At 41.3% G+C, this 26441-nt stretch overlaps 1 protein-coding gene across 7 annotated transcripts; it reads right to left on the bottom strand.

The window, feature by feature from the left end:
* Positions 1-1477: 1477 nt before the first annotated feature.
* Positions 1478-25602, bottom strand: LOC119977118 (neurite extension and migration factor-like). Of its 7 annotated transcripts, none has more exons than XM_038817734.1 (3): positions 25129-25602; positions 23252-23829; positions 1478-6353 (listed from the first exon to the last, which is right to left on the bottom strand). In XM_038817734.1, the coding sequence occupies exon 3, from the start codon at positions 6157-6159 to the stop codon at positions 2842-2844; it is 3318 nt and encodes a 1105-aa protein (XP_038673662.1). In that variant the 5' UTR covers positions 6160-6353; positions 23252-23829; positions 25129-25602; the 3' UTR covers positions 1478-2841. The 7 variants fall into 7 exon arrangements, with proteins under 7 accessions (XP_038673662.1, XP_038673664.1, XP_038673660.1 ...); XM_038817736.1 differs by lacking the exon at positions 23252-23829 and adding an exon at positions 14288-14368; XM_038817732.1 differs by lacking the exon at positions 23252-23829 and adding an exon at positions 9218-9513.
* Positions 25603-26441: the final 839 nt, after the last annotated feature.

Raw genomic sequence — 26441 nt, 5'->3', positions numbered from 1 at the left:
GCCCATGATGCTCATGGTCTCTGCCACCTGCACTCGGGCCCAGTTGACATTGGTGGGTGACAGTCTCCTTCCCATTCCCGGACAATATGTCCCATCTATCCTCAATGGCATCCAGTAGTGGCTCCAGCTCTGCGTCGGTGCCGCTCTTCATTTGGCATCTTCATGGCTGATGTCATGGGAATGTCCCTTTAAGAAAAGATTTTGTCTCATCACATGGCTTCAGTGATGTCATTTTTGTGGGTGGAGCTGAGCTGTGGCTAAGAGTTTTGCTTTCGCTTTCACATTTGGCTCCTGTGGGTTCAGAGAACAGAAGTGTTTTCACCTGTCTCGCTATTGTCATTTGAAAGAGTTGTTCCAAGGAAAAATCCATTCATTATAGCTATCTACTGTTTTAGTAACTTAAAAGATAATAGTTTGCTTTCCGAAAGGGTTTAAACCTGATGAGACGTGGTCAGAATCTCAGGAGAAGCCAGGCTTATTCAAATGAGAATGCAGAGTGCTGAGCCATGCCCTTATAAAGTGTTTTTTGGTTTATGGGATTTTGCTTTTGAATTGGAACAGTTAAGGGGGAATTCATTAACGGTTATACATAGATTACTGTAGCTGTGTGCGGTCTTTTTGCTTGTAATTGATAAAAAATTTCTTGTTGTGGGTGTTTATACAAATTTTAACTAAATTCTTAGAATAAAGCTTGTTTTCGATTAAAGTGTCTGGGAAGACTGTTGAATAATACGTGAAGGGTAGGCTCTTGTGCTCACCCTAGCCATATTCAACATAAAAAGTTACAGATCAGGTGAACTCCATAATATACTTTGGAGTTTCTAAACTCTGGCCCATAACACTGGAATGAGGGTGTATGGGGAATGGTGTTCTAAATGTGGCTTCAGCTGGTCAGACCCTCGAGCGCCAAGCCTGACTCAGTGAATCACACACCAGCATGCGTCGGAATCACACTAGTTCCATGTGGCGCTGGCCCATTAACGCTTCCTAATGGCTCCCGAACCGCGATTCAGTCCCGGCATCAGCACTCTGAAATGGAGAATTCCGCCACTTGTGTATACTTGAGGCTGAGATAGACAATATTCTTGATCAGTAAAAGAATCAAGGGTTATGGGAAAGGGCACGAATATGGACATGAGGAATGCCAGATTAGCCATGCTCCTATTGATTGTTGGAGTAAGCCAAGGGCGTCGAACAGTCTACTCCTGTTCGTATTTCTATGGTCTCACATAGGATTGCCACTGGAGTGAATCTGCACGCTGCTGAGCAATGTATTTAATATTAACCATTAACTGCCTCATTATTAGACTTTTACCAATGTCTGGATAGAGCGTACAACGAAATGGGAAATCATTTATATATCAATGCTGTACATACCACAACTCAAATAAACCGACTGAGTTATTGCATCACTCACTAGGTTAAATTATGCTTTCAATTAAGACAGACAAAGAAAGAATCATGAAGGAGTGATAAGGCTGTAAAAGTTGATTTTGTTTTTTATTTTACAAGTGAAAGTAATGGCATAGATCATGTTTGATGAACTGTAATTCTTTTTACTGAGCTTCAAGTGAAATTAAATTGTATGAAATGCTGCTACATGCAATATTCAGCACCAGAAGTGCAGTGGAGAGATTTACTGTGACTGTAAAAAGTTAATTTTGAACTCAAAACTACTTCCCCTGGCAAATTGAATTTCTGCCAATGTCTTGAGGTTTATCTACATACATTCACAGCCTATGGTCAGTAAGGAAAATTCCCTAAACCCATTTACAACCATAACTATTTAGTACTTGTTTTATTAGAATTTATTTTCATGCTACATGTTAGACAAAAGAAGAATTTTCTATGGGATTTAACAAGGACAGTAATTCACATTGGCCAAGTAAATCTTTGTAAGAAGTTTTTTTTCAAATAAATCAAAATATCAAAACTTATAAATTTATATGGGTTTCAGCACAAAAACATTGAGAACAAAAACATATTGCACAATTTTTTCACAATTTAAGTTCTTAAAGTATGTACAATTTTATTGTTGGTTACCTTCTAAAATTAATATTTTGGTCAAAATGCTCCTGATTAAATTGAAATATTTTGGTAAGTTTGACAACAAAAGACAGACTACAACTTGATTCTTAAAAGTTGCATAGAAGAGCAGATTAGACAACGGGATCATACTACAATAGGTGAGACACATAAATCAGGGTCATTTAATTTACAGTAAAGCGAGACAGTGATAGCTTGACTATTAAAAAGGTGTCCTTTTTCAATAATAATCATTCCAAATACACAAGTTCAATAGTAAATACATTAAAATATGTATCCCTTAGTTACATATATATTAAACAGTCTGTATTAGCGTTGAGCTAAATGCAAATCTGATTGACAATACCTTCAAAAACATGTCCTAAATTTCTCCAAGGCGTGGTATTCCCTCAAGCAAAGCATAAAGGCAGACTTTTCAAAGAGCGATATATCCCAAAACAAACTCTGCAATTCTTGTCCAATATCTTGTACCAACATTGTACATTTTAGTCAGCAAGGTTTCAAAACACTCAGTACACTGAACTGTACTATAAAGGGACCAATGCTGAGTAACAGCAAATCAGTTAAGAGTTCCAAGTGTATAAACAAGACATCATTGTCATAAGTAGAAGTAAAAAAAATAAGTTCACATTATATATTTTTCTTCGTTATTCACAAAATGTATTGCTTGGACAGTCGCAGTCAGATATTTGTGTAGAACTAAACACACTTTGAACATAGCAAGAAGCAAAGTGAATTACAGGGTAAGTATTGAGACTCACATTGCTTGGGTTACATTCAGAAACACACTATGGCTTATTTTTTCAGATCTTTTGTACCAATGTGCAATATCTGCAATGGTTTGGGTTTCCATTTGGAACTATTTTGCACTTCCAAAGGCTGATTTATAGCAGAGAGAGCAATTTCCCCATGATTCACTATTGGTTCCACTGAAGCCATTATAAACTGATTAACTGCTGCCATTCCAGAAACTATATTGGAAAGGATATTAACAGGTTCCTCAAATTCTCTCTGACCACCATTTAATAATCTACTTTCTCTAGTAACGTCGCAAGAAATATCATCATAGGACTTTGCAGATGTAACTGAGTATTTACCTTTTCCATTCAGTTTTGCTTCCTTTCTCGGAAGTTTGTTTCTTGCATTCATCAAGCCCTTCTTCACAAACTTTCCACACCTTTCTAAACCTTTATTAGTAAACCTTTTTACAGGTTCATAAGTTTTTTCAGATTGGCATATTTGATTTCCATATAATGCATCCAAAGAGTTCCCTTGAACTTCAATGGTTTCATAATTTTCTGGTGATGCACTGTCCTTTTTAATATTCTCTACTTTTATAGTTTTGATCTCAGTTTTGCAATTCTGGTACTTCTGAAGAGCTTTTTTGTCCCAATGACCTCCATCTGATTTTGCAAGTCTTTTTCTTGCAATATTTATTGCCTTATTAATTTTGGAATGATTACTTGAATTCACATGATCAGAAGTCTGTAAATGGACAGAAGATTGTGCACATTGTGAAAATGAAACACATGTTGGATCACTGTTGGCACGGTAGGCATGAATATTTGTACTGTACAGTTCACTACAAACCTGCCACTGCTTTACACACAAATTTGGTGATGTAGCCTTGCTGGAAAGCTGATCATGGCTACATTGCTCCAAATATTTATTAGACTTGCTAGTTTTGGAGAGGATTTTTGGTGCATATTCCTGTGAAAATTCAGAACCAGGGCCCTGTTTTACTTTTGCTGGTGTAAAGTTTGAAATGTCTAAAATACATGGAGAATCTTTTGACGGAAACTGTTGCTTTGTTTCTTCATTCAACATTTTTTGACTGAAGTTGGCATTTATTTCATATTGACCACTGTACATCTTCGAGACACACTGACTTACATTACTGCTTACAGATGATCGATCCACATCTCCAATCTGCACCACTGTTTCATTTTGAGAGTCAACTGTGTACGAGAGAAATGGATCTTTTCCCATTACATTATGTGGATGTTCATTATGACCAGTCTCTACATTCCAAACTTCCTGGATGCTTGGTTTTTCTGCCAAATGAAGCACATTTGATTTATTATGGTTGCGCTTTGTGGAGGCTTCATCACTTTGTTTGTGCAGTGAAGAAATAAGTGTGTTTTCTGTTACAACTTCGTTGGCACAGGAATGATGGACGTTTTCGTTAACTGAAGAATCATCCCCATCCAGCAGAGACCGGAAATATCCTCCAAGAATTTCTGGAGCCGACCGTGTATTGTAAGCAGATGGTATAGACCAGTCTGAGCGACTAGCAGCTTGAACTGGAGAAGGTAAACCACTATCTGTTTCTACTTTGCCATTGAACGTTGGGGAATGTAAGCTAGCAGTGTTGAAATTAAGTAAAGAAGTAGAAGCAGAATTCCAGTGACCTGGAATTTTGTGCATATCTGCATTTGAAACTTGAGGCATTTCATTTGCACCTTCTAAAGAATTACGATCACAGATACCTTTACCATCCTGACCATTTGCTCTGCTTTTCTGTGACAGTATGTTGTGTTTCTTCTTTAGCTTTTGTAATGAAGAGTCTTCTTGCATAACTCTTAACTGATTGGCCTTACTCACAGTCCGAATGGTGATGCGCTTTAGTTCTATTTCATCTGTAAATTCATAAACCGACTTATCGTATTTTGGTACTTTCTTGGGTACTTCTGTATTTGTAGCATCTGTTTCAATGACACGGTCTTTTTGGTGACTCAAAGTACATCCTATTTTAATTGATGACATTCCATTAGCTAGTGTTTGTTGTTTTTTATTTTTAGAAGCAAAGAACATATAAGACATTCCAGCACCAGAACAGACTTTTAGTTTTCGATCAAGTTTTTCTTGGTTATGACGCATTTTACAATCATTAGGAATTGGAGACCAGAATTCCTTAAGTGGTGAAAGCTTTTTATATTTTTTTACTACTTCATCAGTCAGTAATACTTGTCTCTCTGTGCAATCTAATCTACTGATTTTTACATGCATATTTTTGTGGCCCTTAAACCGATTGACAATTATATATTTGATAATAACAGGTGGTTCTTTTTTACCAGCTTTTCTCCTTTTCCGAGGGCACCAGTCATCATCATCTTCTCGTACAGCATCAATTAGGTGATCTTTTTTGCTGAAATTTTTCATGGTCTCTAAAGAATCAACATCATATAAATAATCATCACTATACCGTATTTGCCGCTTTGCCCTCAAGGTATAATTGGTTTGATTTGAATACCTTTCAGCGCTTTTCCTTAATAGCTTCCAATTTCCTCTATCCTCATTGAGAATGGACGATAAACAGACCGAATCTACTGCATTCTCACCATCTTTCCAGTTATCCATAAAAACATCTGACAGAAGGCATTTGTTACTTTCTAATTCATACAATGTGCTAAGTTCTGGACAATCATGTTCCCCTCTCTCTTCCTGAACAGTAGCAGAATTCTTTTTCATGGGGCTTTTCATACCTTTTTTGGTTCCATTGCATCGGGTACTGGGAAAAAAATGAAGCTGAGCATCATCTTGAACAGCATTTGTTTTCTCTCTCACATTGTCTTGAAAAGATTCATATCTTATCTTCAGTGAACAGATATCACTACTTAGTGTTGATTCATCATCAAACAAAAAACTGTCACTGTCTTCTTCACTAATTAGGTTAGTTGAAAAGTCATTTGTTGCACAGAGATCTAAAAATTCTTCTTTGTTTTCATTTATGAAAGATTCAAAGTAACTCCAGTTCTGGCTTGGAATAGGTAGTAATGCATCATCTCCATTAAATTTTTCTGTGAACAAACTCTCGTGAACATTGGTAGTGGTACCTGATTCATCAACCTTTGCACAATCAAATTTGTCTTCACATGTTATTCCATTCAAAGAAAAATTCAACATTTGATCGGAAATAGCGTCTTCCGGCTGAAAAACTGAAAAGTGTGTTTCAGGAACCATCATGTTTTCCTTGCTCAGTTTATTTTTGCATATTCTCCATTTGGCTCCAAATTCACAGCATTCAATTTCATCTGCCTCAGAAATACCTTCAGCTCTTCTATGAAGTTCACAGGGTTTTTCATAAACACAAGAAAAGTCCTTAGCTTCCATAATAAATTCTGCAAAATATTTTGCTACATGTAAAGGGATGTGTAGAGAAACATTATACTGGCTGAAGAAAGAAGGATTTTGATAAGACAGCACCAGTCTTTAACATCAATTTTCTTTAGCTGCTGTCATAGCAATGTTGCTGATCACTCTATATACCACAGAGTAGTTATCCAGCATTTAATATGAGTAAACCCCTAAAATAAAAGAGAGAAAAAAGCAGTCAAAAGAGTTTATGCCTTTGCAACGACATCTAGGTTGCTCAAATATGTTTCTGCAGCTTTTACAACAAAATCTTTCAAATACCATAAGTATAACAAATATTAAAAGGGAAATTATACCAACAGATAATATTACAATCCTTAAAATTACTTTTGGTGACAGTTTTAAACAGGTGAAGATGCATGTGATAAGTTCCATTGCTTTTTAGTAAAGGTCGGTCACTGGTAAATACATTTGTTCATTGTTTTGGCTGAAATTTTATGAAACATTCTTTGGTATAAGGTCCTGAAGTCTCAAATGAGATGCATCTTTTGGACACCTAGGCAAAAATTAATGCATGCCTACTGGAAAACCTCTTATAAACCAAAATCAAATATGCAAATACCAGATCTGCATTGATTTTCTTGGGTAATAGCAAAGTTTTCTTATTTAATTTGTAATTTACAGTTACAGGGGAAGGAAATCACAGAATACGACAGTGCAAAAGAGGCCCTTCGGCCATCGAGTCTTCACCAACACATGAAAGGCCCACCTAGTGCCACTTGCCAGCAATTGGCCCATAGCCTTGAATGTTAAGACATGCCAAGTACTCATCCAGGTACTTTTTAAAAGACACGAGGCATCCCGCCTCTACCACCCTCCCAGGCAGTGCTCTCTATCCACCTGTCCATGCCCCTCATAATCTTGTACACCTCAATCAGATCACCCCTGTCTTCTTTGTTCCAGGGAAAACAACCCAAGCCTATCCAACCTCTCTTTGTAACTTAAATGCTCCATCCCAGGCAACATTCTGGTGAATCTTCTCTGCACCCCCTCCAGTGCAATTACATCCATTCCATAATGTGGCGACCATTAATGTAGTATTTACAAGAGCAGAAAGTATTTTATAAAACAAAGTGATAAATTATTGAAAACTTTATCATTAACCTGCCTCCACATAGGCAGCTCAAATGAGACCTCCCTCCCTGTTGGGCCAAGAGTCACTCAAGGAAAACCGTTGGTTCAAGGGATGAGGGGCCTTCAGTTAGAGTTACATGGACAGATTGGAAAAGTTGAAGTTGCTTTTCTTAGAGATGACTGACAGATTCACTAGAGGTGTTCAAAATCATGAAGGATCAAGACAGAGTAGATAAGGAGAAACAGTTCCAATTGGTCAAAGGGTCAAGAACCAGAAAACATAGATTTTAAATAATTGTCAAAAAAAATCAAAAGTCGACAAAGAAAACCACTTTGACCGAGATTCAGTGGCCTAATTTCACCCAACTTGGTAGTAGGATAAGGCCGCCTCTCGCGGGGGCGCGGGGTGCAGGCCATTAGAGACCCCAGGTGGTTGGGGACATGGCAAGGTGGCACCCTTGCATTCCCTCTGGCACCCTGGCAGTGCCACCTCAACACTGGCAGCTGGCACCTCCAGGGATCAGGCCCAGGTGGGCCTTACCAGGTGGCGAAAAGGTGTTCCGAGGTGCCTACCCAAGGTTGGGAAGCTTGGGTCTGCCTTCCAAAATGGTGCCTCATCTGCGAGGAGTCTTTCCTGCTCAGTTGACCAACAGAAAATGACTTCAGTGCGACCTTGCTGCCATTGAATAGCGAATTGTTTCTCAGCACTGCAGAAACCAAGAAACACCCTGCTACATGCACCCAAAACTGGACATAATTTGTTTTATGGTTGAATGGTGCCCTTTATCTGCAAATTATCATCTTGAATGCAATCAATGCCTGAAAGAATGGTGTAGAAAGATTCAATCTTAGCCATCAAAATGAAAGTGGATGAATGTCTGAAAAGAAAAGTGCATGGTTTATGGGAAAGGGACATGGGAGTAGAAGTTAAATTGCTCTTGCAGAGTTGCCATAGGCTTGATGGGCCTCTGTGCTGTAACCATTCTATGATGATTCTAAAGCGTTTTCTTGCAAATAGCTTGGAGCACACAGTGGCACACTTCAAGCTTGCTTAAAGATCAGTATGGGGGCAGCACGGTGGCACAGTGGTTAGCATTGCTGCCTACGGCGCTGAGGACCCGGGTTCGAATCCCGGCCCTGGGTCACTGTCCGTGTGGAGTTTGCACATTCTCCCCGTGTCTGCGTGGGTTTCGCCCCCACAATCCAAAGATGTGCAGGTTAGGTGAATTGGCCACGCTAAACTGCCCCTTAATTGGAAAAAATAATTGGGTACTCTAAATTTATTTTAAAAAAAAGATCAGTATGGACCCATCCAACCCCTGTAAGCGCTAAGATATACATTCCCCATCTGTAGGTGGATTCCTCTTCCTGTGTAGCTTTGGAGAGGATTTCCGGTCACTTTCTCTCAGCCTTAGAGAGAAAAGTGACTGCAATTGTATAAGAAAAGAACTTTGATTTTGGTGCTATTTTTGATGAGCTCAGGCTCACATGGAATAAACCTAGAATATTATTACATAAACGTCTGTGGTTGTATAAGCCATGAAGGGTTTGATGTTACATAATAATTTGGTGTAGGGAATTGGATTCTTTACATTAGCCTCATTTGCTGCACAAAATTTCACCCTGACCGACATTTAAATCTTTTCTAAGTTCGCTACAGAAAAGTATTTTGAGAATAATTGCGAGTAGTCTCCCACCACTGACAAGTGGGCACAGGTCCACAGTATAAACTACCACAAGTCAACACAAATTAAAAACAAACATCTTAAGAATAATTAATGGGAGAAATGTAAATATATTAATGCTGGTGCAGTAGAAGTTTCTCTTTTGAGAGTGAATTTAAGACATTTCAATCTACGGTTTAAAAAGAACTTTGTATTCATTCCCTGGCTTAACTACCCAATAATTATTTTCTCTTTAAAACTATGGAAGTTTGATTCACCTTGTTTCTGGGAAGTGGGATCAGTCCTTAGACTCTAGATCGCTAATGTTCCTTTCTCAGGCACCATTTCCGGGCCTCTCCTTGGTGTTGGGTATCCTTGAATTGAATTGTCTCCCTTCAATCAGGAGATTTCTCCAAGGTCTCTTCTGAGCAAGGGTCTCCCAGGCATTGACAAGTACAAGATGGTTATCCTCCCAACTCTTCTATACAGAAGAAACTTGGACTATGTACAGATGTCACCTCAGGGCCTTGGAGATTTATCATCAAAGTTGTCCGAAACGGATTCTCCTCATCAGCTGGAAGGACAGGCATATTAACATCAGTATCTTTGAAGGAGCCAAGAGCACCAGCAGGAGGCCATGATCATCTGAAATCAACTCCGCTGGACTGGCCATGTGCTTAGGATGTCACACTCACTACTTTCAAAGCAAATCTTTGCCCAGCCCAAGGAAGGCTTCCAAACAAGAGGATGACAAAGGAAGTGCTTCAAAGAAACTCTGAAGGCTTACCTCAAGAAATGCAATACTCATCGGTTTCAGCCAAACTCTCCATATTCCCTGTGATACTCAGTCAAGCTCCTCTCCACCACCACCTCCAACAAACATTGTAATCAGTCCCTCTTGCACCACCCATAGCCCCTCTTCCCAAACCCTTACCTACTCAATCAACAGCCCGTTTCCTGCTCCTCCAGGCCCTTATTCTCTCAGCAGCCCCTCTCCCCAGACACACCCCGTCCCTCACTCACTCATACCCCTATTCCTAAATCTCTCTGACTCAAAAGCCGCCTCTCCACCATTAACCCAGCAGACCCACCTCCTGCTGAACTCCATGGAGACTCAGGGGCCCCCGCTACTATCCCCATTGAGCCCCCATGAGTCTACTAAGCGGCCAGGAGGGCAGTAGCCACCTTCCATTGGAATGCGCGATTGCAGCTGGGTCCGGGCCAGCACAACGCTGAGGAGAGGCCTCCTCCGTGTTCTGCACCCTCCCCCAGACCCCCCCCCCCCCCCCCCGACTTTGTTACTAACAGAGATTTCCCAGGCTGAGACCCTTTGCTTCCAGCTTTGGCTGCAATAGAGGCAGTGGTAGCCAAGGGGACTGGGAAAAAATGACAAGGCCAAAACTCCATTATTCAAAGTCGGAATTCCACTAAATCACTTTTTCTCAATCCTGAAAATATCTGGCCAGGATTTTGAGGACAGTCTGGAAGAACAGGTCATACAAGACTGAACAAGCACATGGGGGGCAACTTTTGCATTAGAAGTATCGCAGTCAAAGAAAAACACAAATGGCTAAATTAATTTCTTGATATCGAGCAGTACTTTTAAACTCATTCGACACTTGAGTAAAGACACAACCATACTGTCAATTTCACCAAATATAATTCAGATTCCCATCTTAATGCTGCTGTGTGATTAAATGCTCCTAACTACAGCAAAATAAATATAAGCATAGAGTTCTGTGTCAAAATAATGCACTCACTGTTATTTAAACTTAGATGGCACAGCAATAAGGGAGAAGGTACTGGATTTAACATGAATATCTAAAAGTTGCTGTCGAAGTTGGACTGTTCCGCTGTTTAGGTTTCCGAAAATAGCATCTTGCTCTTTACTTCAGTATTGGATACATTTAGTGGAAAAATTCCTATAGTAGATACTGTGTAGGGTGTAGATACAAACTACACTTGCCATAGACTTGAAATAACAAACTGTAACCTTCTAAGGTACCCTTAAATTACACAATAATTACCTGTGAATGAAGATCTCTACCAAAATCACTAGCTGTGGTGCCTCATTCCCGTAAATATTATTTGCTGTTCCGAGATTTTTTTAAAATGCAATTCTTAAAAATCTTTTACTTTTGTCTTTTTCAATCTCAATCTAATTTTTCTTTCTTTCAATTATTTCTCTCTACCTGATTTGTCATAGAATTCACCTCCTGGGTAGGTTCAGGGCCCCCCTCCTTGTGGTAGGTAGGTGTTGTGCCACTGGCCAGACCTGCCTTTGGGTAGTTAGGAGTTAGAAACATACCCATCTTCTTGCCCTAGTCACTCAGGTCCTTATTCTTTTGTTGCTACTTCATCAACTTGCACATTCAGCAACATGCCAAATTTTAAAAAATGATTAAAAACCTAAACATGCAGGGAAAGACGAAGAGCATGTGGCACCAGATACCATGCCACAGCAAATTATGGCCTCGAACATTGTTAACAGTTCCCCTTCTTTTGGCACTTTCCCTCAAAACAATTCAGAAAGTCAACTGGTGAAAGATAAGAGCAGAGGCCAACCGTTACCCTTTTTGAAACATTTTACAGAGATACACACCTCCTAATCCAACAACCACAGTTTTGGTTTGCTCCTATTAATTGGGGCACAAGTGAATCACCAGTTAATGCCCACCACCTTATTAAAATTAATATACAAATTAATACCCTTTACATTGCCAAAGTTCCTTCTTCAGCCTCTTTTCAATAAAACTTCTATCCAATTATTGGCCTTGATCTAACTTTACTTTCTCCGAGGCATTTGAACATTTTACTGTGTTCCAACTTTTGTGCCTACTTATTCTGTAACTCTATTCAAAACCATCCAATTTGACTTTCACATCTCGTAGCAGAAAGCTCAAATTGGAATCTGTGATTATGGTACATTGTCTATTCTTACCCTATTTGCCCTCTTCAAATATTTCACATTATTAATAATGTAGTTTTTCTTACTACCCATGGAATCTAATCCCTACAGTGCAGGAGGTCATTCAGCCCATCTAGTCTGCACCGACTCTCCAAAAGAGCACCCTACCTCGGCCCAATCCCCCGTTCTTTGCCCACATAACCATTGTGCACTTAGGCGCAATTTAGTATGGCGACTCCACCTGACCTGCTCATCTTTGGACTCTTAAGCAACTTTATGGGATTGCCCTTGGATAATCCATTCCTGCCTATTTGGATATTACATCTCCAGCAATTGCATTTCCTCCCTCTCCTACACCATAACCTCTCGGAATTTAAAGATCTACCCTTGGTTCTCCTTCTCTTTATCTGCATATAATCGGTCAGTGGTATTTGTCATGTGTGTGCTGATATATCTACCCAACATTAGGTATTTAATGAGTTGCAACTTCTTTTAATTGATTATCAGTAAAGTTTAGACCACTAGGTTTGGTTTAAATGGGATATGCAACCTTACCACCACTGATTTTACTCCTCTGGTGATTCACCTTTGTGACAGAGTTTTACCCACAGCTGAGTTTCATATCCTAAACTCTCGCATCATTACAATAGTTTACTTCCATATTTTTCTCCAGCATCTGCCTGGGAATTTGGGGGCACATCTTCAAGAAGCACTTCCTGTGGTCACAGATCAGCTGGGCAATCATTAAGTAGAAACCTTTTCTGTTTGGGAATCTAGTTGGCTTGTTTATAAGCGCCTTGATAACTTAGTGAATATAACTGATAATCCCCTGGACCCGAAAAAATCCACAGCTGATGGCAAACTCCAATGCCACCTGAGCCCATCCAGGCCCAGCTGTTCAAAATGGATATTTTCTCCCGACTTCTGGAAGAGCACATCTGTGAATTGTCTGATGAGCTGCAAACTCCCTCACCTGCTGCTCATTGATTTGCCAAGGCTTCCTCTACCATCTATGATGCCCAAGTGATGCCAGCAACTTCACACTTATCTTCAATCATACCAGTCACTGTTCACAAAAGCAGGTTTTTCGGCATGATCAATGTCAATTCTGTGCTATTGGTTGAGCATCTGAGTTTAAGTCTCCCATTCCTTTCAACTGTTCAGCAATGCATCCATTAACCATCGTAGCTCCCTTCGGTGTTCCCCAAACTGTACCCTAATTGTCCTAGACTCTCCATCTTCCCCACGCCCCTCAATTGAAATTCACAAACTGTTGCTACAAAGATTGTTAATGAGCTCCATGAATTGAACAGGGTGTCAGTTGGGAGGCCTGTGGGATGCCAGCTCCTTTGAAAAAAAAATCAGTGTTCTGGAGGTATTATAACCTTTAATGCCACCAGAGGTTGCAATTTAAAAAAAATAAAATTTAGAGTACCCAATTCATTTTTTCCAATTAAGGGCCGATTTAGAGTGGCCAATTCACCTAGCCTGCACGTCTATAGGTTGTGGGGGCGAAGCCCACGAACACACGAGGAGAATGTGCAAACTCCACATGGACAGTGACCCAGAGTCGGGATCAAACCTGGGACCTTGGCACCGTGAGGCAGCAGTGCTAACCACCGAGTCACCTTGCTGCCTTCGAGATTGCAATTTTGTACATGTGGCATCACCCAACCTAGTGGACAACTGAAAATCCAGTCCCAATTACTGATTCTTCTATTATCCACTATCTATACACACAATTGCCAAAAATGCAATACCCTGTACTACATTAAACACTTGTTACATTCCCCGTCAAGACCAATAACTTTTAAACGGTAATACAGATTTCCCAGAGACCAATACAAAGAATTCTATGACAAGATTTCACGTTTTAAGACTTTTACTGCAACAAACTAAAAGCAGACGAAAAATCACTTTGTAAGAAACTAATACACTAAACTACAGAAAAAGTATTCTCCATTACCTTTACACAACCGAAAGCCTGATGCCACATTTATACATTACAACACACTATCAGCAGAAACGTAGTCTTGTATACAAATTCCAAAGCTCCTCCATTATCTCTGTCCCTCCTGTCCCATGAGGACGAATTTTAAAGTGCGTTTTTAAAGTCCCTCACTCAATCTTCTGAGTACAATCGAATCAACTTCAGTAGCAAAGCACCCTCTGGCAACTCATTCGTCTTTTATTCTCCACAAGCCTCGCTTCTTCAAATTGGATATGTCCTCACCAGCACCATGCTTGATGGTTAACCCCAAAAAAAACTTTTCCCCTGCCTGGAACAGCAGAACCTATTTTCAGTCGGCTTCTCCAAAACTCTCTGACTGACTCGAATCTTGAATTTGTATGCAGCAAGACCACCTGCCTCCTTTGTGCTCAGGTATTAAACCTTGCACCTTACTTTCAATAAATTTGACTTGAATTTCTGTCTCCATACCAAGCAGGTCACATGGGTTTGTCTTCCAGCAGATTTAGTTATGAGGTCACATTGGCTTGTTTCCAAACTATTCCATTTTACCTTGAATTAAAGAAGACATTTTAAAACATAACTGTCTTATAAAGTTCTACACACTGCAACTCATTTAGCAATAGGTCCTTGTCTCCCAATGCCTCTTTGTCACCATTTTCCCAGAGATTACAATTTTTTTTGACAATACCTTGTCAAGTCTAAAATGATGAAGCTGAAGAGATCTTAATAAAGTCACATGAAAATGGTGCAATTCTATTTTTAAACTTAAAAGTACTTTCATTTCTAAAGTCATTTAAGCAAAATTTCTACTATAGCCCCCTTGCCAAAAAAAGTTAAATAAGTCAATCAGCTTGTTGGAGGTGAAGGTGGAAAGGGCAGATGAAAGGGGTTTCCACTGGCAGGATCAGATGGGTCGATGATTGGTGAGGTGAATGGGACAAAGAAGTTTGCAACATTAACAGCCAGCAGGTGCGCTGGATGGGAAAGTCAATGAGATAGAAGGATGTGAGAATTGTTGCTCACAAGGAGGCAATGCTTGTGATTTGATGGGCCTTTGGGGGATGTTCAAGAGGGGTACAGAGGACAGTCCCTTCAATTTTTTAAATCACCTGAATATTTGACCAATTCATATTGAGCTTTTGATACCAAATTAGTTTGAAAAATTAGAAAGAGCATTAGCCCCAATACAGAGTCCTCAAGCACTTCACTCAGTGCCCACCACTCCCTCCATATTTTGGCATTACTCTCCACATGCACTGTTTATTTAACATTTAACAAATTTCCTATTTGCATTCAATTTTTGGCTAGAATTCCCACCGTTGAAATGAAATGAAAATCGCTTATTGTCATGAGTAGGCTTCAATGAAGTTACTGTGAAAAGCCCCTAGTCGCCACATTCCGGCGCCTGTTCGGGGAGGCTGGTAACCTTTCATTACGATCGTTATTAAAATATGTTTTGGAGTTTGAATTACATAATTACATAACGTCATGGAGTTTAACACACTTAATTTGGATTGTAACTTTCTCAAAGAATCGAGGATCTTCAAATTGGATTAAAGGAAAAATGAAATACTCTATTGTGTTACTGTTCTGTAATAGATTTTGTACATATAATCCTCAGCTCAATACTGATAATCAGAATTCCATTACTTTAAGCAAGATTGTAGATGTACATATCCATTTTGTCGGCAATTTAAAAATATACATTTCATTTTTCCAATAGTGGTGCATCTTCAAGTATACATATCTCAAAAATTTCCCTGGGACAAACAACATATTTGTATATATTTATTTTAAACCTTTCAACTTGTCTAGTTCGTCCAATAGATCTATATTCAAGCCCTGAATTTTGTTACGCTTTTTTTTTTGAACTAAAGGATGTTCTTCCCATATTATATCCATTGTGAAATAAGTTGTTCCAAACCTTACCCTCAGCTTCTGGCTCACAAGCATATTTTAATGTCCTCAATTCTCCTGACTGTCCTCTTGCTAAAGTAATTTTGGAAGAATATTCTACTGTTATGTTTTGCTTCTGCACCTTGTTTTGCTACTATTTACCTTGTTGAACCAAAGTTTGATGCTGTATAACCTCATTACATAAAACACAGGTAGCATTCTCTCGCCGTGAATTTAAATATTCCTAATGTAAATCTTTTGTGGAAAAGAGTACAAATACCTTCTAGCAAACTTCAAGGACTTTTGACATATGACTATATACTTCTATAAAGCATAAATGAGTCACATTACAAGATCAACTTGTATCTTAAATTGGTTGCTAGTGCAGCTTTTTGCACACTCAGGATTGTTTAGCAAGTGCTGCCCAATCGCAGAACCACATTCAACAGATTTTTTTGTTTTGGGTTTTGCAAGTGTAGGCTGGTTGAATGCTGTCTGTACTCTGCCTATTACAAGCAACAAAACAATTGGGCAGCACTTCTGAATAATTCTAAGAGTGCTAAAAGCTACACTAACAACAAAATTAAGATAATCAGTTGAGTTAATTTACTCTTTGTAGAACTGACTGATATTCTTATGTGGGGCCATGATCTCTGCAAACAAAAGGAATAGATCCAACCCCTTTTTGAATTACCCAGGAGTTTGGAGTCTATAGTTCCCCGTTGCTTTCTGCACAACACACAGCCAGATTCAGCTTGTCAAGCAATTAACACCTTTTTCTCCTGTAGTGAATTATTGTGGTCATTTGAAGTTCTTGCATTTGTCCTTAGGAGTGCAAGATGAAAGGTTTTGGCAACACGTCTCACCTTTCAGCAACAATTCAATACTATCAAGCGACATTGAAAGGAGTTGAAAATTTCACTGCTTGTTAGTTTATGGATGAAATCCAGACATATTTCACATATCACTTCCTGCCCTTTTCCACTGTTCAACTGCTACAAAACCCATGGATCTCAAACACCCAATATTCCTACACTTTTGGGGGGAAAGGAAGAGGAGAGGATGCAATAAAGGAGAACACTTACCAGTCATCAACTGAAGTCACAATGTCAGTAGCAGGCAGCACTAGAGGGGGGGGGGGGGTCTTGTCAGCCATCCAGTGACAAGAACTAACAACCTGAAGGTCAGAGGCAATGCCAGAGAAGACTGAGGCAGTCCCAGCAATTGATCACCAAAATATGTAGGATTATGCAGCAAGATCTGCAGTCACGTGGATTTAGCATATACCAATAGTCCTCAAGGTGACTGTCTCTTTCAATTTTTTCCACTACTGGGTGCTTTCTAGGGTTCCATGAGTGACAGATCACAGGCTGCCACACACCAGTGCATAAAAAATTCTAACCAATATCTTCTTACATCGTACAAGTGAAATCATCAACTTTTTAATCATAACTGGGTTGTTAGTGCAGCTTTTAGCACACTCAGGATTGTTCAGCAAGTGCTACCCAATCACAGAACCTCATTCAACAGTAGATTTTTGGTTTTGCAAGTGTAGGCTGGATGAATTCTGTCTGTACTCTGCATATTACAAGCAGCAAAACGGTTGAGAACAGCTGGACAGCAATGGTATTGGGCTTCAGGGCCCCGTTCATTTCCCTACAATGCAAGGAAGGGGTCAACTGCAATCCTGTGGCCATTAGAACTGCCTGTGACCAACCGGCAATATTTGCGAAGGGCAAGGGCTTTCGCTCTTTGCCCGTGTAACCAGTCTCCATTCATAGGCAAATAATCATGCATGTCTGTGCTCAATTCCTAGGGAGTTCGCATGCAGGTCCTAGAACTTTCGCAGGTGCCATTCCAGGTTGACAGTTGGATCTTGGGTGACAAGAGCTATTCCCGCTGAACCTGGTTGATGACATCAGTGAGGCATCGCAGAGTGCAACACAATACCACCACAACGCAGCCCAGTCCTCCACCAACGCTATCATCAACAAACCACTAGTTTGCTGAAAATGTGCTTTTGTAACATTGACTGATCTGGAGGAGCTCTGTAGTATGCACCACTGAGAATAATAAATAAATGGTCTTGCAACGTGGGGAACTGGTGAAACAGGAACATAAGAACTAGGAGCAGGAGTAGGCCATCTGGTCCCTCAAGCCTGCTCCACCATTCAATGAGATCATGGCTGATCTTTTGTGGACTCAGCTCCACTTTCCGGCCTGAACACCAGAACCCTTAATCCCTTTATTCTTCAAAAAACTATCTATCTTTAGCTTAAAAACATTTAATGAAGGAGACTGCTTCACTGGGCAAGGAATTCCATAGATTCACAACCCTTTGGGTGAAGAAGTTCCTCCTAAACTCAGTCCTAAATCTACTTCCCCTTATTCTGAGGCTATGCCCCCTAGTTCTGCTTTCACCCGCCAGTGGAAACAACCTGCCCGCATCTATCCTATCTATTCCCTTCATAATTTTATGTTTCCATAAGATCCCCCCTCACCTTTCTAAATTCCAACGAGTAGAGTCCCAGTCTACTCAACCTCTCCTCATAATCCAACCCCTTCAGCTCTGGGATTAACCTTGTGAATCTCCTCTGCACACCCCACAGTGCCAGTATGTCCTTTCTCAAGTAAGGAGACCAAAACTGAACACAATAATCCAGGTGTGGCCTCACTAACACCTTATACAATTGCAGCACAACCTCCTAGTCTTAAACTCCATCCCTCTAGCAATGAAGGACAACATTCCATTTGCCTTCTTAATCACCTGTTGCACCAGTAAACCAACTTTTTGCGACTCATGCACTAGCACACCCAGATCTCTCTGCACAGCAGCATGCTTTAATATTTTATCATTTAAATAATAATTTGTTTGCTGTTATTCCTACCAAAATGGATAACCTCACATATGTCAACATTGTATTCCATCTGCCAGACCCTAGCCCATTCACATAACCTATCCAAATCCCTCTGCAGACTTCCAGTATCTCTGCACTTTTTGCTTTACCACTCATCTTAGTGTCATCTGCAAACTTGGACACATTGCCCTTAGTCCCCAACTCCAAATCATCTCTGTAAATTGTGAACAATTGTGGGCCCAACACTGATCCCTGAGGGACACCACTAGCTACTGATTGCCAACCAGAGAAACACCCATTAATCCCCACTCTTTGCTTTCTATTAATTAACCAATCCTCTATCCATGCTATTTTACCCTTAATGCCATGCATCTTTATCTTATGAAGCAACCTTTTGTGTGGCACCTTGTCAAAGGCTTTCTGGAAATCCAGATATACCACATCCATTGGCCAACGTATCTACTGCCCTGGTAATGTCCTCAAAAATTCCACTAAATTAGTTAGGCACGACCTGCCCTTTATGGACCCATGTTGCGTCTGCCCAATGGGACAATTTCTATCCAGATGCCTCGCTATTTCTTCCTTGATGATAGATTCCAGCATCTTCCCTACTACTGAAGTTAAGCTCACTGGCCTATAATTACCCGCTCTCTGCCTACCTCCTTTTTTAAACAGTGGTGTCACGTTTGCTAATTTCCAATCCACTGGGACCACCCCAGAGTCTAGTGAATTTTGGTAAATTATCACTAGTGCATTTGCAATTTCCCTAGCCATCTCTTTTAGCACTTTGGGATGCATTCCATCAAGGCCAGGAGACTTGTCTACCTTTAGCCCCATTAGCTTGCCCATCACTACCTCCTTAGTGATAACAATCTTCTCAAGGTCCTCACCTATTATAGCCTAATTTCTATCAGTCACTGGCATGTTATTTGTGTCTTCCACTGTGAAGACCGACCCAAAAAACCTGTTCAGTTCCTCAGCCATTTCCTCATCTCCCATTATTAAAATGCCCTTCGCATCCTCTAAAGGACCAATATTTACCTTAGCCATTCTTTTTTGTTTTATATATTTGTAGAAACTTTTATTATGTTTTTATATTCTGAGCAAGTTTACTCTCATAATCTATCTTACTCTTCTTTATAGCTTTTTTTGTAGCTTTCTAAATGGAAGGATGACCGTGGAAGCAGCACTCCTCAAATGCAGGTGAAATGAATGTGCCAGAGGAGCAAGCCATGAATGTGCAGGAGTTTTTATGCGTGTGCCTTTGCTCCAGAAGCCAAATCACTGAGTGTCTTTAAGACAGAGATAGATAGGTTCTTGATTAATGAGGGGATCAGGGTTTATGGGGAGAAGGCAGGAGAATGGAATGAGAAACATATCAGCCATGATTGAACGGCAGAGCAGACTCGATGGGAAGAGTGGCCTCATTTTGCTCCTGTCTTATGGCCATTGAGAGAAGTGCACAGGATACAAGGAGAACAGCAAACATCCACCAGTTTGCCCAAGAGTGAAAACCTACATGACCATGGTCCCATCACAAGAACTCCATTGCCCAACTTGAGATGCAGGCCAATCCCTGCCAGCATCTCTGAAGGAGCTACTTCTAACCTGCTTTCTCTACCACCTATAAGACTATGGGGTGGAGCTTTGTCATACACATATGAATACTGGTGTCAATAATATGTCGTACATGAACATACGTCAAACAGCTGACATGACCAAGAAATCTGATCCTGCGCCATCCTTAAAGGACCGTGAGTGCAGCTACACCATTTCAAATATCCCCGCTGAGAGTGACCTTGGACAATCTCCATTACAATGCATAGGGTAGAGGCCCAGCTGAGCCTGCAATTTCAGACATGTTCCACAAACTGATAAGTACAAAACTGGACACCAACATGATCATTAAATAGAGTGAACGCAAGCACACACCATTTCCACAATAAAGTCTCTCCATCTCCCTGGTAAACATCAATGCATGCAAACCACAGGCATGTCAGTATATTTAGCTTTCTGATTAAGCTATTGTCAACAAATGACAAGGATGTACACATGAAAAGTGAAAGCAATGTAATATGAAATATTTAGAAATCTGAAAAAAAACCCTGCCATCTTTGTTCTCTCAATAACTTATATGTTCAAGCTTACAGCCCTATGTCTTTGTGCATCCCAAACATCAACTGTGGAGCTTGAGGCAACATGTTGTACTGTTCCCTTTGCTGACTATAGCACAGGTCCTCTGGGGAATCCAAGGACATAAGGATTTTGGCCGTACAGCTGTCTCCTGCACTGATGCAAAGGCATCCTCCTTGGCCTCATCAAGTGGAGGCAATGGTGTCGATGACTGCGGATAAAATCTTGCCAGTGATCTTGGTGGTGCCTTGAGAAAGGGCAGGGTACCAATTGGCAAGGCCAGGGTACCAATTGGCACATAATCCATTTGGGTCTGCAATGGCATCTCCCTGTTCCCAGCGAAGGGGCACCTGAAGGGAGGTCCATGTAACTTGTTCCTCCTCTTGCCCAGCCACTATTTGCCTAGCCACTATTGCACTGAGCCCACGGCTTGAGCAATGAAATGTAGGTTAGAGTGCATATGGATCAAGTACTTGACCGGATCTCATGGTTGCTAACCTCTCCCTAGGGGAAGCAATGTGAATGTAGGCATTTCAGATATATTGCATTATATTTATCTATAAGTTCAAAAGATATAGGTACAGAATTAGCCATTTGGCCCATCAAGTCTGCTCCGCCATTTGATCATGGCTGATATATTCCTCATCCCATTCTCCCTGGAACCCCTGATCTTTATATTAAGCAAGAAATCCACTTATTGATCATGAACATTTAGTGCAGTAATGGTTAAAAGCCTGGGTTAGTGTGTGTATGACTGCTGCAGTAGTGTATTTAATACAAAATCCTGGTTAGCAAGTCAGCTAAGCTTTTTGGAGCCAGAGGTGCAATTAAAGCATCATAAAAACTTTGGGTTAATTTGTATTAAGGGGATTTCCCACAGAATAATTCATTAGACATTGTGTTCAGCTTAGCAAGATGTAGTTAATGGGAGGGTGAAGCAGTCAAGTGTTGAGGTTCACAGTTTTAGTTTGTGGCTGGAAGGCAAGTTGAGAAGCTTCTGAAGAAATACAGCCAGAGGTTCTGCATTGTTCTGACAGGGTTCAGGTTGATCTTTTCAAACAGTCTTAAAAGACATCTCTGTACAGTAAGTATTCGTGAGTGCTACCTATATTTAAAAGTAGATTGTAACCCAAGATGGTTCAGTTGTTTGAGTGGAAGTAAAAATAGCAGTTGGGTTATTGTGTCACTGTGTTTATTAGCATTGTAATTATAAACTATTTTCTTGCGTGAAGTTAAAGATATTTTAATACTGTGTTAGTAATAAAGTTTGTTTTAAGATACCATATCCCTATTTTGTGTGAAATCACTCCTGGAGGGAGGTATTCTTTTCTCAGTCTTACAAAATTAAAATATTGGGGTTTCTGTCCAGTATCCTAGCCACTGTCTAGGGTCTAGTCCAGGATTGTAATAAAGCTATCCGCTCACATGCCCGAGCCACGGAAGACCTTCTGGCTTGCATGAGCCTCTCCTATTTCCAATACAAAGTTGTGCATAACCTCTGGCCATATGTTACACTGCATCTCCAGCAGGCTTCTTGTGGCTACAACCAAAGGCACATCATCGGCAGAGGCCTGTTACCCAGCAGTCCTCAAGAGTATCAAAGGAGTTAGCAGTCACATTCTTAATCAGTTGCAGGGTGGTGTCTATGCTTGATCACCAGAATGTGATATCAATTCTAAATGCATGCCTCCGCAACCCATGTTGGTAAACTGTGCTGGTAGAGGAAGTGGGTGCTGCATCCTCTGGGACAGTGGTGTCTTTGTCCCAGAGGTGGAATCTTCAGGTTCCTGCTTTGCTGTAGCCTAGCCTTGGGATCATGAGGACCTGTATTGGAGAGCAAAAGGAACCACATTAAGGATCATCAGAGTATGAGCACAGTGTATGTGCTTGCGTGCCCATATACAAGCACAAGGTTGGATGCATTTTTACACTTAGGCTTGATCATTCCAGCCTCTCTTTCTGTGATCACTTGTCCTCCCTCCTCTCCTGCAAACTCCTCTGCGGGGGCGACAACCTTTATTTCAGAACACCACCTCCGGTTGTTCATCTCTCCTTCACGATGTTGGTCTGTTTGTCCTGCATGACAACGTGCAGAGTTAGTGACATGCCAAGTGACACCTTATTCTTCTCTGCAGGCATTCCCATGACATAGATACTGGCTTGTCAGTTGCACATTGCATCCAAGGGCACATATAATCTGAATTTCACATGCTTTAGCCTCAATTGTCATACTGCACTGAGGCTGATCAAAAATTCAGCTACTTGACACGAAAATGAAATAAAAATCGCTTATTGTCACAGGTAGGCTGCAAATGAAGTTACTGTGAAAAGCCCCTAGTCGCCACATTCCGGCACCTGTTCAGGGAGGCTGGTACAGGAATTGTACCATGCTGCTGGCCTGCCTTGGTCTGCTTTCAAAGCCAGCGATTTAGACCTGTGCTGAACTAGCCCCTGGCTAAACCAGACATTGCTGCCCACTGACAAATATAAACTAATGGATGACCCCACAAGAGACCCTTTAGAAAGATGCAACTCTGACACTTACCCTGGCTGATTGGAGCAGATCAGTGACCCGTTTCTTTCATCAGACCAAGGTTCTGGAATGGGTCCTCTGGTTGCTTACTTTCTCTGTGGTCAGACAGGAGGATCCTCTGCTGCCATCCATTATAAAGAGCACCTCCCGTCTTTTCCTGACTGCCTGAGGGAGAACTTGCAAGGAGGTATAGCTAAATCGTGGGGCCCGTCACTGTCTAGCCTCAGACATTAGAGGGCTTGGGTGTGATGCGGGGCTGTTGATTGACATGATATATTGACAGGAGTGATAAGGGAAGTTTATCCCAAAATTACAGAAGTGTTCTAGCAAGAGTTGAGTAGGAAAGTTGCCATGATGCAGTAGACCCTCCATTTGTCTAGGAGGCTCCTTATAGCCTGCCCAATGAAGAGCTTCCTTTGCCATGTGATAAATGGATCTCTGTGCTTGCTGCCAGCAGGAATTGCATGGTAGCCACCCCCAGTAGGAGGGGAAGTGCTCTCCATTTCTGTTTCCACTGTCAGGAATGGTGCGCCTTCGATAAAATACCACCCATGAACTCTTTGTGTATTTCCAGCATTTTCTGTTAAAAGCTGTTAAAGAAATGATAATCTTTTATTATTGTCACAAGTAGGCTTACATTAACACAGCAATTAAGTTACTGTGCAAAGACCCTAGTCGCCACATTCCAGCACCTGTTTGGGTACACAGAGGGAGAATTCAGAATGTCCAATTTACCTAAGAGCACATCTTTTGGGACTTATGTAGAGAATTCTAGTGACCCATGCAATTTCAGTATTAAAAACTAAATACCTTCTTAATTTAAGTAAATTCATGCATTTTTAAATTACTTTCTACTTTGCAAATTATCTATTAAATGTTATAGATCCGATCATATAAAGCAGGTAGTCAACCTCATCCATAAAAATACAGTTGAATAAATGTCACTGACACAGATTGCATCCATACTCACTGCACGTTTTTTCTTCATAGAGCACTTTACTCTGTAACTGCTTTGTCAAATTTCCAGAGGTGCTGCCGCATCTTTCACTTGGGTACCACACAAACTATTGGGAGTACATACACATTTGGGTACCCAAAGGGGTGTTATCGGTAATGAGGAAGAACAGAAAATGAATCTGTTGCTCAGATCGACACCCTCGAAAAAAAAAGTTTACTTCAACTGACCCATCGGGCTCCATTTAACTATCGAAAGGAAATATTCCCCAAAGGCCGTAAAAACCATTGGCCCATCAGCAAAATCGCATGCGACTTAAAATGTTCCAAATTCTGTGAAAATATATATTATTCTTCCGAGCAATGTGCGCGCCGGAGATCCTTGCGACCTTGGTTGAACTATTCAAATGTTGGTACCAACCAACCATTAAAATTAAATCAACTCATTCCAAGGACGGTGAAAACAAGCGGGCGTGGAAAATCAATCGTCTCCAGTGGCGGTCCTTAAAACTTTCGCGATAAAAATTAAAACTTATCGCTGCTTGCCAAGGGAAACGGATTCCCTCCAGGGCGAACCGCCGTTGCAGAAACTACCTCCTCTTTCCGAACACACTTTGCAGAATTTTAAACTTCATTGTGCATCGAAGTGGCCTTGCAGGAGTTCCTTCAGGTCCCGTCCCCCCCGCCCACCAAACAGGCTGGATGTGGGGAAGGGGCGCGGGTTGCTGCAACAACAGCAGCACTCCCCCTCCCACACTCTGCCAGCCTCCCCCTCCCCCTCACTGCGGACCCTGAACTGCAGCAGCCCTCCAGCGAAGCGAGAGTCGCCGTCCATCACAGCGACACACAAAGAACTGCTGCCGCCTCCCCTCCCCTCCGAGATCAGCCCCCGCCCGCATCGTTTGCCTCTCACCGCCACTCGAGCGCGACCTCACCTCAGCTCGCGCCTCCCGCGCACCAACCGCCGGTGATTTGAAAAATGTGCTCGCGCTCAGTCCTGGTTCTCTGTCCGACACACCGAGCCCGGGCTATACCGGGCAGGCGAGGGTCCGGGGGGAGGGGGTGTGCGTGTGTATGTGTGTGTGGAGGATGGACCAAAGTGGCCAGGGGCGGGGAAGAGGAGGCGGAGGCACATTTGCCAAAAGGAGATGAGGACGCTTTGCATTTCGGAAGCTGCAGTTGTTTTGGTTCAGCTCTGCAGACTCTCCTGTTTATTGCCAGACTACAAATCCCAGAGGGTGCGCGCGTCGAGAAGAGAGCCATCTATTATGTCCACTTGTGCTTCACATTATTTAAAGAGTCTGCTCACAGGGTGGCTGGCGGCGGTGGTGAAATTCGTGCACAAATTGAACATATTTTCAGTTGCTTCAGTTGACTGAAAACGGATGCATTAGAAATGTTAAGTTCCATCTTTCTTTAATAATCAACAATATACTCACCCCCTGCCTGTAGTTTGAAGATCAAGACTGGTCGACTGAGTGAAGAGCAGGAAGTTCCCATAAAACACAATACTGGGGATGCTGGAAATTAGATAGGGAAATGCAGGAAACTCAGTAGGTCAGGCAGTGTCTGTGGAGAAAGTTAACATTTTAGGTCGATAACGGATAATCAATCATCACAAACGAGTAGGCGGAGGGAAGGAAAGAACAAAAGGGAAAGTTTGTGACAGGCTTCCCTTCCCACGACGCTTTCACCGTCTCATTTTCCAACCTCCAAACGTTCTTTCCGGATGAAATAGCAATTTAGCTCCCCTTCGGACTTGAAAAATCAAGGTTCTCATTCTTGTGCAGTTCTACGCAGGGAGTGCTGCACTGTTGGAATCTGCCGCCTTTGAAATTAGACATTTAAATCGAAGTCCCGCCTGGCCTCTCAAGTGGACATAAACGACCCTTTGCACTATTTCGAAGAGGAAGACGGGGTTTATCCGAATAATCATCTCAATCAACATCACAAAAGGAGATTATCTGGCTAGTATTTTGTTTGTGGGTGTTTGCCCTCTGCAGTTGGCTACCCAATTCTTTCCTGCCTTACAAGTAACAACTGGACTTTAAAAAAAGTACTTTGTTGACTGTAAAGCACTTTGAGACATCCAGGGGCTGTGAAATATGCTATATAAATACAGTTTTTGCTGTTCAGAATGTGATCTCCTCTACATTGGGAAGACCAAAAAAAGTTGTTGGCCCTCAGCCTTACACAGTATTCCAAGTGTGGCCTTACTAATGTCTTGCACAACTTGGACCAGGCGTCC

The sequence above is a fragment of the Scyliorhinus canicula genome, chromosome 14 (assembly GCF_902713615.1).
Source record: "Scyliorhinus canicula chromosome 14, sScyCan1.1, whole genome shotgun sequence".
Taxonomy (NCBI): Eukaryota; Metazoa; Chordata; class Chondrichthyes; order Carcharhiniformes; family Scyliorhinidae; genus Scyliorhinus; species Scyliorhinus canicula.
This window is presented reverse-complemented; position numbering and strand designations above follow the sequence as displayed.

What these genes read in the sequence shown, in the direction of transcription:
- LOC119977118 (XM_038817734.1), bottom strand. Translation starts at nt 6,159, where the DNA reads ATGGAAGCTAAGGACTTTTCTTGTGTTTATGAAAAACCCTGTGAACTT.